Consider the following 15,795-nt stretch of genomic DNA (forward strand, 5'->3'; position numbering starts at 1 on the left):
TGGACATTAATCCAATTAGACCTAGTAATAATTGAGTTTTAACTTAAAATCCATTAAACCCCATTTAACCCAAAACAATATACCAAAACTCAATCCAGCCCATCCCACCAAAAAAAAAACCCAGCCCTCACCTCAAACGTTTCTGGGTTAGGTTTTCATTTTCCCTCATTTTCCCTCATTTTCTCGGCCTCCAATCACGGCTTTAGCAGCTTCAAAGTTTCAGACACATTAAAACTCTTCAAAACTTCAGCAGATTTATGAGTTGTTCGCTGGAATATTCATGTTATTTCTTTCCAGTCACTCCAGCACTCATCGCTAAGTTTCGAATCTCGGATTTGGTTCCTCTCTTTAGTTACTCAAAAGTCTTCTTTTGCTTTCCTTCATTTTCTCTGTTACCAAACAGTTTACATCTTCTAATTTTATCTTTTTGGTAAGCATCGGTAATGCTTTGTTGAGTATGTTTGTGAGGTTTGGTGATCTGGGTAATGCTTGGTATGTGTTTGGGAAGATGGAGGAGAGGGATGTGCTTTCTTGGAATGTGCATGTGTTAAGATTTGGGTTTGAGTCAGATGTGGATGTGGTGAATGCATTGATTACCATGTATGTGAAATGTGGTGATGCTCAAAGTACACGGTTAATGTTTAATAGAATGCCAAGGAGAGATAGGATATCATGGAATGCAATGATTTCGGGGTATTTTGAGAATGGAGAGTGTTTGAGAATGGGGTAATTTTCATTTGCTTAATTTTATTATAGCATGTCATTTAATAAGTTGTTTTTGGCTTTCTTGCATTAATTTTAACATAGCCATAATATTGACTGGCAAAATTGCAGAATCACTCTAAATCATCCCTCGTCAAACAATAAAATCCTTATGGAAGAAAGCAACAACGGATCTCTATTAGGATTAACACCATAGTTCATGTTGGTTGAACCCAAAACACGCATTAACATTGGGCATGTCCAGGTCATACAAGCACAACAGACTCTGCTGGTTTGAATTGACATTGTAAATGGGGTAAGCACATAACAGAGGCCGTGCCTAAAAGAGTTCCAAATTTCACAGATACAACGCCTATGACCCAATTACTACTTTATGTAATTGTAAATGCCTTCTTGCTTTTGTGAGTAGTTGACAATTAAGAAATCTCCACAACTTAGTTACAACTAATACTAATTTGTTGTTTCTGTTGTATTTTGTTGGCAGGTTGATTGAAATGTGGGGGGTGCAAATTTTGATTTTTCATTTAAGTGTTTTAAGAGTTAAATGAACTGTGTATATATTAATACTAGAATTTGGTAGGCAAGTAGTATGCAGATATTTGGAACTTGGCCCCTTTATGCTTGATGTTGACTCTTTGGTAGGAACATCATCATTGTTTTGAGGATGCAAAAATTTCAATGACACAATTGATAGAATTGTTTGATTGGTCTTAGGTGTGGGGTTTTACTAATAGTAACTTCATGGCTGAATTTTTAGAATCATTTTCATTTTTTCCATAATCTATGTAATTCTTGGACGTATACTATAATGATAGATGGACTTTGTAATGAAGGGTTATTGGATGAAGCAAGTTAGTTACTTAATAGAATGGATGAGACTCGCTGCTTTCTGAATGATTTCACTATACAATTATTAGAGTATTTCTAAGAAAGAGTGATACATCAAGGGCGATAGAACTTCTTCATTTGATGACTGAAAGGGGCATTTCAGCAAATTATTACACTAAAAGCTTGTTAGTAGATTTGCTGTCTTCTGCTGGGCGACACCCTTCTTCTCGTGGAAAGCTTCAGAATTATGTTTGAAGGTTATTCCAGGTATTCAACATAAGAAGTGAAGATTCCACAGTGAAAGCTGACAATGTCAGCAATCTTTATGGAGTAAGACTAATTTACGATTAAGTTGTATGCTACATTAATATTATCACTTATGTTTCTTCAGTGAATTAAATGGTATGTGCGAAAACAGGTTTCTTATGTGAAACAGTAGGGGTTTGCTTTTTGCTCCCTAGAATTATAGATTGTAATATATGTATATGATTGCCTTTAGTTTAAGATGTCCTAAGTTAATAACATTTAATTGATCAAAGTTGTTGCAATGCTAATACATAATGTTCATGTAATAATGCCTCCCTTCTGATCATTATGAATTTAGGTTGAATATAGTTTTTTCACTGTTATCAAGTGAAGCATATTATTCTTTGTAAAATTGGTTAATCCCATTTTAGCCTTTTTTTTTTTTTTTTCCACTCTCTTTATTTTTATTAAACCTTCCCAAAAAGTCAAAAAATCTCACTTTACTGCTTTGTTATGCCAGTTTTCTCAATTAGCTTCTATGTTAATAATGGCAATTCTAAATGTAGATGAAAGAACTTGTTGGATGTAATCCAAACTGTAGTAGCAGAAAATTTAATATTTCATTGAAGGGCAAAGTTTTCCCACAACCAATTTAAAGAAAAGAGCCCCCAACCTATTATATGACAACTCAAAATTTAATATTTTTAATATTTCTTTATTTTTATTAAATGAAATTTTTTAGGTTTCAGGGGTATTTTGGTCATTTTTTGGATTTCGGGGGTATTTTGGTCATTTTTTTGGCTTCGGGGGGTATTTTGGTAATTTTTAGGTTTCGGGGGTATTTTGGTCATTTTTTGGGTTTTAGGGGTATTTTGGTAATTTTCATATTTTGGATATTTTTGTCATTTTTGAAGATTTTAGAGTATTTTGGTCATTTTCACTTTAGTGGCATTTTGGTAATTTTGATAATTAGGTAATTGGGTGGGTTGGGGTTTACCCATAATAATTGGGTTGGGTTGGATTTGGGTTAGAAGCAATTAATTAAATGGATTTTAATGGGTAAATGGGTTTTATATACCCAACCCAATTATGCCTATCCCAAACACATCCATTTGCCTCCCCTATTCATTATGAAATGGAGAATAAATAATTGAACTTTTGAGTTAGATCCATCAATGCATTAATTATCTTATACACCGGCTCTAGATCCATCAATGTGGCAATTATCTTATATACATGCTTCACGAAATGGGCACGGTATATATATATCTTCTCCCATCAATGAAGAAGTATTTATTTCATTATGTAAGCCATCAAAGACGAAACATTTGGTTGGATAATTAGTAATTGCACACCTGAAAGCTAAATCTCAGGAAGCAACAGCATCCAAAACCCCCCAAGTTAATTTAGGTTTATGGATTTTAAATCATAGCACCACACATCACAACTTAGAAGATATGCTTACTATCACCACACCAAAAGAGTAGGACAATTGAGTAATTGACCAAAATGCTCTAGTTACACAGAACTGTGTAACTTGGAAGTGGCAAACAATGATTGGTTAAAAGCAACTAAAGGAGTGTCAACTGAACCCCAGATCCAGAGAGTTTGAAATCAGGATAGAACAACCAAAACATTCTTGTTTGCATTACCAGACCCCTCGACCTACATACACTCTTTACTGACCACACAGGCCTGAGAGGCTGAGCACCCTAGTTTTCATTTAAAGAGCCCTAGTGCCCTAAGTTTAGTACTAGTACCAAAATAAAATAAAATAAAATTTAAAAACCCTTTGCGCGCAGGCTGTGTCTATTGCAGCAGCAGGCAGAGACAAGTTTGTATTACCTGAATATGCATATATGTATAATGCAATCACATTTTTCAATGACATCCCTCTCTCATGCAACAGAAAGCCATGTCTGTTTCATAAAAGACACACTTCTGATCATGCATGAAACTTCAGCAAACAGTTCTGTATAGGCGCACTAGCCGTACACACATACACACACATATATATATATATATATATATGCACACTGAGAGAGAGAGAGAGAGAGAGAGAGAGAGAGAGAGAGTGTGGTATCAGTACATGTGTGTGTGACAAAGATGTAACGTAAATTAACAGGAGAACTACGGACAGAAGTGTGAACAAGACAATGAAGAAAACCCGGTGTAAATGAGAGCATCATATATAGAAGCTGGGTTCAAGCGCGTGATCTGACCAAGAACCCACATTGATTTTGCTGAGATGATGGGTCGTTTTCGTCTTGATTTTCGTTTTCACACAGATTCTTCCATTGGTCGGATTACGATCTGCTTCTTATTGACTCAACCACAAAAACAACCACAAAAACAAAAAATATTAGATTGAAGATTCTCTGCATATATAATTTTTATTTTTTTATTTTATTTTAAAGAAAGTAAAATATAGGAAAAGACAAACACCCGCAAAGGAACTGACCATATTGACTTGTTCTTTGTGGATGTTTGGTGGGAAATCAGATTAAGCTGGCTCCCGGTCACAGTGGATTTTTGGTAACACTAGTTTAAGAGAGAATCATCCTAGGATTTGACACTGGAGGTTATGGACATATATTATATTTTCGAATCTATAGTTCTTAATCATGTGTTATTTTTTCTCATTACTCCTTGTTGGGGAAGATAATCACCTAGCCAATAGCCTGTGCTCCAGAGCATTCGCTGCTGCCCGGTTCGTCTGGTATGACCCCTCTCCAAGGTCAGACTCTTCTTCCCCGTGTTCACATTCCCTGTCTTCGCGCTTTTTTTGCCTTCTCTCTTGCCATGTGGATCTCTGAGATGATCCCACCGAGCCACTTTCAGCAGAACCTTCTGGACGTCTTCCAGACATCTTTCGAGGATGGGTCTCCGCCAAACCACAGCTTTGTAGGAGATTCCCACAGACGACGCCAATTGTACGCGCCTCAAACAAGCTTGATGGGCCAGTCTCGCTCTTGGGCTCACAATATACTTATAATGTGGGCTATGATTTTCCCATTCTAGGTGATTCTAACTTAGAGACCCAAAAACTTTTCTACAATCACTGGACTGCCTTTCTTCCCCCCTTTTCTTCATAGTTCTTACTATAGATTTAAAGCTTTTCTTTCAAAACCTCAACCACCCTTTTCCTCTCCTTGGCCTCATCTATTTATAGTTCAAAATCAGTGGGAAAATCATGATTGCTGTTAAGGCTAGTGGAAATAGAGGTCCAATATTGTTATTGTTAAGTGGATGTTTAGTTGTGAGTGTGATGTGAGTGGCATTGGGACTGGTTCCTACTCCCGGGGAGGGATGATGTTCGGTGGTGGGAATTGCCAAGGAGTCGCCGAGCATTCAGGATAGGGCCTTCCCGAGCACCCATGTGCAAAGGAGATGGACATGCCAGGCAACCTCATGGCACCGAGGAGATAAGTACTTTTCTCGATGACCGGCCCAATAGGCTTTAGACCTGACATAACACTACGGGATTTTGCCTCCGTGGCTCTGGTGGGTCTTAAGCCCGGTTTATATGACATGAGTGTCAGGATTCGTGGGACAAACTGTTCAACTTGGGCCTAAGGCCCACAAGGGCTCCAGGGGCCCGGTGCCGTGCATTAGCCCCCCCTTGATTCGTGCTTGGAGCCCAAGGGCGAATCAAGGAATGCAATGGATAGCAGCAACCCGGGAAGATTAATCAGCAGTCATTTCAGCGGTTGAGAGATTAATTGAGATGCCCTCAAAAGACGTGTCGTGTCTGATGTTTGGCTGGGCTGTCATTATTAACTGACGGTTCGCGAACCGAGGCAACGCACATGTGGCATTTTGGGATGGGATTTGTAGGGTTTCCCGCCTTTGAGTTATTAAATGGCATTTATTCCATCCCTTTCAGCCCTTATAAATAGTTTGTTCTGAATCACTTTCCCACTTTTACATTCTTCACTCAAAAAATTTCCTCCCTGCCGTGCATAGCTCTTTGTGCGTTCAAATTCCAACCCAGAGCACCCCTCCTTCTTAGAGCCCAAAGTAAGTTCCTCTATCTTTCTATCTCGTTTTAATCTCTTCCTTCAATTTCTAGATTTTAGGATGGGTTTTTCTCATCTATTAAATACAAAGGCATCCTTAGCCACCTTTAGGCGGACATTCAACATCCTTGAGGATGTGAATGTGGCGTATTGCCATGAGAGCGAGATCGCTTTCTATAGGCGTTCCGGGTCAAGTACTGCCTTCTTCCCTTTAATGGCAATTTTGGAGGGTGGGGTTAGACTTCCAGTGAGCCCACTCTTGCTTAATACCGTTAGGTTTTACGGTTTAAGCCTCGAGCAAGTTCCTCCCAACTTTACCAGGTAGTTAGTTGCGTTGATAGGTTGAATCAGTTATACGGTTTGGAATTGAACCACCATGACATAAATTACATGTACAGTCTGTGCGGAACTAAAACCGCCCACTATTATTTGAAAGTTAGGGATTACCGAGTACGGCTGATTTCGTGCCTGCCCAATTCAAATAGAAACTCAGCCGGGGAGTTTGTCTGGGTGAGTGGCAACTGGTTTACCAGTGAGATCCCTTGCCCACTTTCGCCACACGAAGTTGGTTCGTATTGCCCAACCGTCCAACTTATTTTCCTTTTTGTTTACTCCCGTTCGTTTTACTCACCTGGGTACTAATTCATTGTGTTTCTTCATTGCAGAAGACAAAGAATTCATCCTGGATCTTAAGGTGGTGCACGTAAGTGACTTGAATTTTGTCCTCAAGTCCGAAATTTTCGTTCATACTGACGGGCAGCTCCGGGTATCACATCTCATACTCGGTTGCATCCCTGTGTACAAGACTTGGCAGCTCTTTAATCAAGATTTATTGCTAGACAGCCCCCTATTGTCTTACATAGACGTGCGGCACGCAAACTTCCTTCCGCCGAAGCTGACCCCTGGTGAAGCCCGGGAACTAGGTCTGCGTTATATAACCGCAAAAGACCTAGCCCCAATCAAGGACGAGTCTGCCGAGCGCATCTCTCGAAGCCGTCAGGAGCACGTTCCCGCCGAGGAACAGGTAGATTCGGTCCAGCTAGCCGAACAAGAAGAAGTTGAAGCAGACCCAGACACCGAGATGGTGACAAGGTGAAAGATGACAGTTAGCCGATTTTTTCCTGGCTCTCAGTCCTCCGCTGAGCCTCAATAACCCCAGGGTAAAAGGCGAGCACTTCGTCCCCCTTATTCCAGCCATGCAAAAAAGAAGCAACACTTGGATGATCAACCGCCTAAGGCCCCAAGCGACGCTCCATCAAAGACCCCACCCTGGCTGTCCGGTGGGATCACGATTCGGGAGCCAGTTGCTGAATCTCCGGCTGCCGTTCAAGCTAGCGGGAAAGTAGCATCCTCCTCTCAGCCTGTAATCCCCTGGCAGCCTACCTTCAAGCTCGGGAAGGGACCTCTGCCAGCCACAGCTAGTGCAATAGTGTGGGATAAAGGTGAGGGGGGTAAGGTGGCACAGAGCTTGGTGCACGGCTTGTTGCTGCCCGAGGATATTCGCTTCTTTTCTGAAGGGGACAAGGACTCGTTGGTAAGACGGCTACAGTGGCACACCATCATGGTAATTCGTCTCTCACTCCTTATTCATCTACTTAAATACATGAAGTGTTCTTCTATTCTAACACTTGTTTTTGCATTTCCAGTCTGCACAGATGACCCATATCCTCAGTGAGAGATTGACAAAGCTTGCCGAGGATGCCAAAAGGGAAAAAGCTTTAAAAGACGTTGCTAATGATAATGCAAAGGAGAAAAGCAAAGCTGCCGAGGCCGTGAAGAAAAAAGCTCAGTCCTTGGAGAAAGCTCGTCAAGCGGCAGAGAAGGGAAGAGCCGAGGCGAAGAACCGGCTGGAGAGTGTAGAGCTGAAATTAGCACAGGCAAACACCCTCAACTTGACTCAGGCCGACCAGATAGCCGACCTTAAAGCAACCCTTGAAGCCTGCGAAAATAATTGGTATGACGAGGGATTTGCAGATGCTGAGAAGTCTGTGGAGCCCGTTGTACATCAAGCCCGGCTTCATGGGTTCGGAGAGGGTTGGCTAGCTGCCCTTCAGGTGATGGGAGTGGCCGAGGACTCCCCTTTGAGAGACCCAAGTCATATTCCATACCCGGCCCTTCCACCTCCTTCCCAAAGTCAGGCAGACGTGGTAGACGAGGAGGAAACTACTAGTATGAGAGAGCTAGTCCAAGCAATTGACACCCATGCTGATCCAAAGGTCTCCAGCACCCTTCATGTCGTAGATGATGGGCAATCTCAACAGCCATGGGCTGAGGATACCCTACTCAACCAGCTGATGAAGCAGTACAGCCCCCAACTACCGACCCATCCGTTTAAACTTAGCGATTATACTAGTTTCTTTTACATTTGTCTTTACTTTACTTGCCCTTTTTTTTTCTTAAAGGTTTGCATAGGGTCACCGGGTTGTGGTGACCGAACAATGGTTTTAATTTCCCTCCTATTTGCTTTTGGACTTATTTTCCTATGGTCACCGGGTTGTGGTGGCCAAACAATGGTTTTACTTTATTTGTTTGCTCTAATTAGTTTGCTTCTTGGTTTTAATATTTATACTTTCGATTTTCACTAAGGCTTTGAATTGTCCGAAGATTGGAAACTAACCGAGGACATGTTTCTGCCCTTGATATTTTTAGTTTAGAATTTCTGCCTGTCCGGTGATGGGGATTGAACTGGGCACAGGCTTCTGTCCTTAGAATTTTATTTACTTAAGGTTTCCACCTGTCCAGTGATAGGAGTCGAACCGGGCACATGATTCTATCCTTAGAATTTTATTTAGGGTTTCCACTTGTCTGGTGATAGGAATCGAACCAGGCATAGGCTTCTGCCTTTAGAATTTTATTTACGGTTTCCACCTGTCCGGCGATAGGAATCGAACCGAGCATAGGCTTATGTCCTTAGAATTTTATTTAAAGTTTCCACCTATCCGGTGATAGGAATCAAACCGGGCACAAGCTTCTGTCCTTGGAATTTTATTTAAGGTTTCCACCTGTCCGGTGATGGGAATCGAACCGGGCACAGGCTTCTGTCCTTGGAATTTTATTTAAAGTTTTCACCTGTCCGGTGATGGGAATCGAACTGGGCACAGGCTTTTGTCCTTAAAATTTTATTTATTCCTTAGCCAGCGCTAATAGATCAAGTAATGAAATTTTGATGCACCTGCAAAAATAGACATCATCTTAACATTACTTCGTAAAGCATATATACAATATTTCATTCAATTTATGCTCCTGCGTTCGATGTGTCAGTGATAGAACTTCTTCAAATTGTGGACATTCCATGGCCGGGGAAGCGGCCTTTCGTCTAGATCCTCCAAGTAGTAAGCCCCTGCTCCTGCGACAGTAGTAACCCTGTAAGGCCCTTCCCAGGTAGGGGCTAACTTCCCAGCATTGGAATCTCGCATGTTCCCCACCGCCTTCCGAAGTACCAGGTTTCCGGCACCGAACTCCCTTGTCTTTACGCAACTATTATAGCGTCGGCAAGTTTCTGTTGATACTCGGCAAGTTGAATGGTTGCTGCTTCTCGGTGTTCTTCTAATAAATTCAATCTTTTCGTCATCAACTCATCGTTTTGAGTTGGGGTAAATTCTTCAACCTGAGCACTGTACAGGCTCACCTCGGTTGGTATCACAGCCTCTGCCCCGTATGTCATGGAGAATGGGGTTTCTCCTGTGGATCTTCTAGGTGTTGTACGGTATGCCCACAAAATGCTTGGTAGCTCCTCGGCCCACCTGCCCTTTGCGCCATCTAGCCTTTTTTTTTTTCAATCCGTTCACTATCGCCTTGTTAGTGGCTTCAGTTTGTCCATTGCTTTGGGGATACGCCGAGGTGGAATACCTATTCCTAATGCCGAGACCATAACAAAACTCTCAGAAGGCCTTGCTGTCGAATTGTAATCCGTTATCTGATATAAGAGAGTTCGGCACCCCAAACCTTGTGCTAATGTTTTTCCACACGAACTTTTTGACATCTACGCCCCTTATATTGGCCAATGCCTCCGCATCCGCCCATTTAGTGAAGTAGTCGACAGCTACCAATACAAATCTTCTGTTTCCCGTGGCTCGGGGGAAAGGATCGAGGATATCTAGCCCTCATTGTGCAAAAGGCCAAGCACTGCTGACCGAGTTCAAATGGCCTGCCGGTTGGTGAATCAGGGGGGCATGCCTCTGGCATTGCTCACATTTCCGCACATACTAGGCTGCATCTTTCTGCATTTGGGGCCACCAAAATCCTTGGGTCATTGCTTGGTTTGCCAACGAATGCCCCCTACATGACTGCCGCAAACCCCATCATGCAGCTCGGCCAAAAGTTCCATAACCTTCTTGGGTCGTAGGCAAAGCAGATACGGACCCCCAAATGACCTTTAGTAAAGATTTCGGTCTACCAACAACCAGTATCGGGCAGCTGTTCAGTGAATCTTGTTAGCTTCCTTCTCGTCATCAGGGACTCGATCCTCGGTTAGGAAGTTGATAATTGGGTCCATCCAACACCACTCGGCCAGCGAGACCATGGTGACGTCAACACCAACCGCTGTATCAATACTCTGTTTCCCTAAGAGCTCCACCCTAATCAACCATGGGATGTCCTTTGTTACTGATGATGCCAGCATGGCAAGAGAATTGGCATGCCAATTCTGTCCCTGAGGAATCTAAGATACACTTGTTGTGTGGAACATGTTCATGACTTGTTTCACCACCTGTAAGTATTACTTCATCCGAGAATCTCTAGCTTCCAATCTGCCCTGCACCTGGCTGACAACTAGCTGAGAATCAGAATAAAACTCTACCTCCTGGGCGCCTAAATCCAATATAGTTCTCATCCCGACGAGCAAGGCCTCGTACTCAGCTTCGTTGTTGGAGGCCCTGAATCCCAGCCTAAAAGAATGCTCCAACCACACCCCCTCCGGGGTGATTATGACAATCCTGGCACCAAACCCTGCTGAACTCGAGGCGCCGTCTACAAACACCCTCCACGGGCGACACTTTACATGACAGACCACCTTTAGCTTAGCCTTTGGTGAGAACTTTGTGACAAAGTTAGTAAGAATCTTGCCTTTCACCGAACTCTGTGACCTGTACCTTATATCAAAAGATCCCAACCGTCTCCCCCATTTGGCTATCTAGCCCGTGAAATCAGATCTCTTCAATAATGACTACAAAGGGTACTCGATTAAGACATATATGGTATGAGCTTGAAAATAATGGGGTAGCTTCCGAGTAGCATTCACTAGTGCCAAGACCAACTTTTCCAGAGGCAGATATCTGGTCTTGGCATCGGCCAAAGTTTTGCTAACATAATATACGGGTTGCTGCATTCCCTGATCTCTTAAAAGCACGGCACTCACTACGTGATCAGACACCGAGAGGTACATGAACAGGGCCTCCCTGGGCTTCAGGGCGGCCAGCATTGGTGCGCGCATCAAATATTCTTTCAAGTCTTGAAAAGATTTTTCACACTCCTCATCCCCATTGGAATCCCTTCATTTCTTCAGGAGTTGATAGAATGGATGGCAACGATCAGCAAATTTAGAAATGAATCGGTTAAGGGCAGCTAACATCCCGGTCAAGATCTGTACTTCCTTTGGATTGTTCAGTGGTTTAAGACACTGCACGGCCTCGATCTGGTCGGGGTTGACCTCTATCCGATGATTGGTGATCAGATAACCAAGGAATTTACCAGCCCCTACTCCAAAGGCATATTTGTCCACGTTCAGCCGTAGCTTATGCTGCCAAAGTACTTCGAATACACCTTGAAGATCCTTTACATGACGAGCCTCTTGCTTACCTTTTACCACCATGTCGTCGATATATACTTCAACCGTACGCCCGATCTTGTTGTGAAATATTCTAGTCATCATCCGTTGATAGGTTGCCTCGGCATTCTTCAGCCTAAAGGGCACTACCATGTAGTGGTAATTAGCGTCGGGGGAGATAAATGCTGTCTTCTCCGGGTCCTTGGCAGCCAAAGCGATCTGATGGTAGCCCTGAAAAGCATCCAGAAAGCTCATCCTCGAGTGCCCAAAGGTCGCATCAACCAACTGATCAATCTTTGGCATGGGGAAAGGATCCTTGGGGCATGCTCGGTTCAAATTCGTGAAGTCTACACAGACTCTCCAGTTGCCATTCTTCTTTCTAACCACTACGGTATTTGCCAGCCAATCTGGGAAGTAGATCTCCTTTATTGCCCCAGCCTCTTTCAACTTCTTGACCCCCTACCTTACTGCCTCGATGTGTTCTTTGGCCGACCTTTTCGGCTTCTGCCTCTTTGGAGGGAACGATGGATTCACATTAAGCCTGTGGACAATGAACTCGGGGTCCACCTCGGGCACCTCATACGGGTTCCATGCAAATACATCCGCGTTCCATATCAAGAACAGCAATGTTTCTATCTTATCCTCATTCGTCATGCTAGTCCCTACTTGAAAATACTAATCATCATCTGATAGTATCCTTACCCTGATTAACCGCTTGACACAACTAGCCCCCAATCCCTCCCGGGGGTTCTGTAATTGCTATGAAGGGGCCTCCTCGACGCTTCCCTTCTTCTCGATCTATCCCTTCTTCTTATCAACTGCAGCCACCAGGCATTTTCTGGCAACTTGCTGACTCCCCCTTACGACGGCTATACCCCGCTCAATGTGAAACTTGACCTTTACAAGCAGGGTGGACGGAACAGCCCCCATTGCGTGGATTCACGGTCGTCCAAAAATCACCGTGTACAATGAAAACGAATTGACCACTATGAATGTTACCATCACTTCCTTTCCTTCCATATTCATGGGAAGGGAGATTTGTCCCTCAGGAGCGACCATCTTGCCGTCAAACCCGACCAACTACGTATCATATTTTAATAGGTCCCAGTTTCTTAGCCCGAGCCCTTTGAATAGGTCCGGATGCATCACATCGGCTCCACTCCCTTGGTCTACCATTACTCTTTTAACCAAGAATCCACCAATCTGGGCCGTGACTACCAACGCGTCATCGTGTGGCTAGACCGTTCCCTTTAAGTCCTCATTGCCAAAGGCAATTGCCTTCCATTCAATCTTCATCTTTTTCACAGGCGATTGCTCTCCCGCGCAGTTGCCAGTGGGTACAACAATCAGTACTCCTCTACTGGTTATGATCAGACCCCTTGGGGTGGCGTGGATAACTTTAATCACTCCTAATGGTGGTGGGAGGGGATTTCTCCTCTGTTGAGTGCCCTGGCTGATACCCCAACTTTTGGAATCCACCACAAATTCCTTTAGATATCCTGCCTTCACTAACTGTCCTAAATGGTCCTTCAGCATCCAACATTGCTCGGTTGTATGGCCCTTATCCTTGTGATACGTACGGTACAAGCTTTAGTTTTACCGAGATGGATCACCCCCCATCTTGTTTGGCCATTTGAAATATGACTCATTCTTAATCCGATCTACGATCCTATGTACCGGCTCTTTAAATGTCACATTCACTTCTCCTATCTGCACTTCTGTCTCTTGTATTCTTAGGTCCTTCCAGGCTCTTGGTTGAAATCCGAGCTGCCGAGGGCAATTCACTAGTGGGGCCTTGCCCTTACTTTGCAGCCGATCATCTTTGAGACGCTTGTACTCATCGATGCACCTCATTAGCTGCTTCATGCCCTCGGGAGGCTTCTTAGTTAGCGATTCCCGTAATCCGGAGTCCTCAGGGAGTCCCATTCTAAAGGTGCTTGCTGCGATCTTTTCGTTGTCTCCACCTATCTCATTGTAAAGCTCGTAATACTGGCTGGCATAACTGCGAAGGGTTTCCCCAAGCCTTATCTTCATAGAAAGCAACGTGTCCACCGGTTGCGGTACCTGGCTGCAGGTTACAAACCGTGTGCCGAACTCCTGGATTAACTTAGCAAAACTGTGGATGAAACCCTTACGTAACCCATTGAACCATCTCAATGCTGTGGGTTTAAGGCTCGAGGGAAACACCTTGCACATCAGCGCATTATTATGAGTGTGTAGAGACATCATTTGGATATAATGGCTAACATGCTCCATGGGGTCCGTCTTCCCATCGTAGGAATTAAAAGGCGGTTAGGTGAACTTATCTGGTATTGGGGCCCGTTCAATATCATCGGAGAAAGGTGACTGGGCAGCTCTCCTTAGGGCACGGCTTTTCGGGGCCGTTGCTCTTTCGATGAATCCGAACTCCCCTTCTCATAATCCCGTGATCATGAACGTTCCCGACGTCGGTAGGATTCTCGCGAATGCGAACGATCCCGGCGTCTACGGGACTCCCGGGAATGGGAACGGTCCTAGTGTCAACGGGGACTGGACTGCTCAGATCCCCGACCATGGCTATCTCCTCTGCTCACAGATCCTGCCACTGCATTATTTCAATCCCCTCTTTGGTGTCTGCCCCTTGCCTCCAACGCCAAGTCTCTTACCAATCTATGCAACCGTTCAAGCTCCTCGTCTCATTCATCCAATAGCTTGTGCCCCAAAGTGTGTCCGCTGCTGCCCGGTTCATCTGGTATAACCCCTCTCCAAGGCTAGACTCTTCTTCCCCGTGTTCACATTCCCTATCTTCGTGCCTTTTTTGCCTTCTCTCTCGCCATGTGGATCCCTGAGATGATCCCACCGAGCCACTTTCAACAGAACCTTTTGGACGTCTTCCGGACATCTTTCAAGGATGGGTCTCCGCCAAACCATGGCTTTGTAGGAGATTCCCACAGATGGCGCCAATTGTGTGCGCCTCAAACAAGCTTAATGGGTCAGTCTCGTTCTTGGGCTTATAATATACTTATAATGTGGGCTATGATTTTCTACTCTGGATGATTCTAACTTAGATACCCAGAAAATTTTCTACAACCACTGGACTGCCTTTCTCCCCCCCTTTTCTTCATAGTTCTTACTATAGATTTAAAGCTTTTCTTTCAGAACCTCAACCACCCTTTTCCTCTCCTTGGCCTCGTCTATTTATAGTTCAAAATCAGTGGGAAAATCATGATTGCTGTTAAGGCTAGTGGAAATGGAGGTCCAATATTGTTATTGCTAAGTGGATGTTTAGTTGTGAGTGTGGTGTGAGTTGCATTGGGACTAGTTCCTACTCCCGAGGAGGGATGATGTTCGGCGGTGGGAATTGCCAAGGAGTCGTCGAGCATTTAGGATAGGGCCTTCCCGAGCACCCATGTGCAAAGGAGATGGACGTGCCGAGCAACCTCATGGCACTGAGGAGATAAGTACTTTTCTCGATGATCGGCCTAACAGGCTTTAGACCTGACATAACATTGCGGGATTTTGCCTTTGTGGCTCTTGTGGGTCTTAAGCCCAGTTTATATGACATGAGCGTCAGGATTCATGGGACAAATCGTTCAACTTGGGCCTAAGGCCCACAAGGGCTCCGGGGTCCCGGTGCCATACACCTTCTTTCACAAATTTGTTAATCCTTGTTAAACATCACGTGACTATTTGGTTAAAATGAAATACATTTCAAACTTTGAGTTTTAAATGAAACAATCTAAATGTTTAAGTTCCAAATGGAAATATGCCTAAAACACTAAAACAAAACTAAAAAAATAATAATAATAATAATAATAATAATAATAATAATAATAATAATTAGGTTTGAATAGAAATATTTAATTTTAACAAAAAGAAAGTGAAACAATAAGGTTTAAATGAAATATATCGAAGACTATGAGATTAAAATGAAAATTACATGAAACTTTTCTAATAAAAAACATTTGTATTGTTACAGTGTGTTATTACAGTCTCATATCATTTATGAGTATTTTTCTTTCATAATTTCTTTCTCTTCAATAATTTTTTTTAATATTATTAGGGAAAAGCTTAAAAAATAAATTAGGAAGGAAAAATCTATTGATTCTAATTAAAGAACAAAACAGTAATAAATAAGCATAACGTATTCTTCCTATAACAAACCATAAAGTATATCCCTCTAACGTATTCATGTTCCTTTAACAAAATAATTTCCCTATAACATATTTATCACAT

At 43.1% G+C, this 15,795-nt stretch overlaps 1 protein-coding gene across 1 annotated transcript; it reads right to left on the bottom strand.

The window, feature by feature from the left end:
• Positions 1 to 12,816: 12,816 nt before the first annotated feature.
• LOC115954071 lies at positions 12,817 to 13,836 on the bottom strand. The gene is made up of 2 exons (XM_031071928.1): positions 13,258 to 13,836; positions 12,817 to 13,146 (listed from the first exon to the last, which is right to left on the bottom strand). The coding sequence occupies exons 1-2, from the start codon at positions 13,834 to 13,836 to the stop codon at positions 12,817 to 12,819; spliced, it is 909 nt and encodes a 302-aa protein (XP_030927788.1).
• Between the last annotated feature and the right edge of the window lie 1,959 nt (positions 13,837 to 15,795).

Source organism: Quercus lobata, chromosome 1 (genome assembly GCF_001633185.2).
Source record: "Quercus lobata isolate SW786 chromosome 1, ValleyOak3.0 Primary Assembly, whole genome shotgun sequence".
Lineage (NCBI taxonomy): Eukaryota > Viridiplantae > Streptophyta > Magnoliopsida > Fagales > Fagaceae > Quercus > Quercus lobata.

Excerpts from the sequence above, each read along its gene's own strand:
- LOC115954071 (XM_031071928.1), bottom strand. The coding sequence starts at position 13,836 with ATGGAGCATGTTAGCCATTATATCCAAATGATGTCTCTACACACTCAT. Across the intron at positions 13,147-13,257 it reads ATGTGACATTTAAAGAGCCG|GATAAGGGCCATACAACCGA; the intron begins GTACATAGGATC and ends ACGTATCACAAG.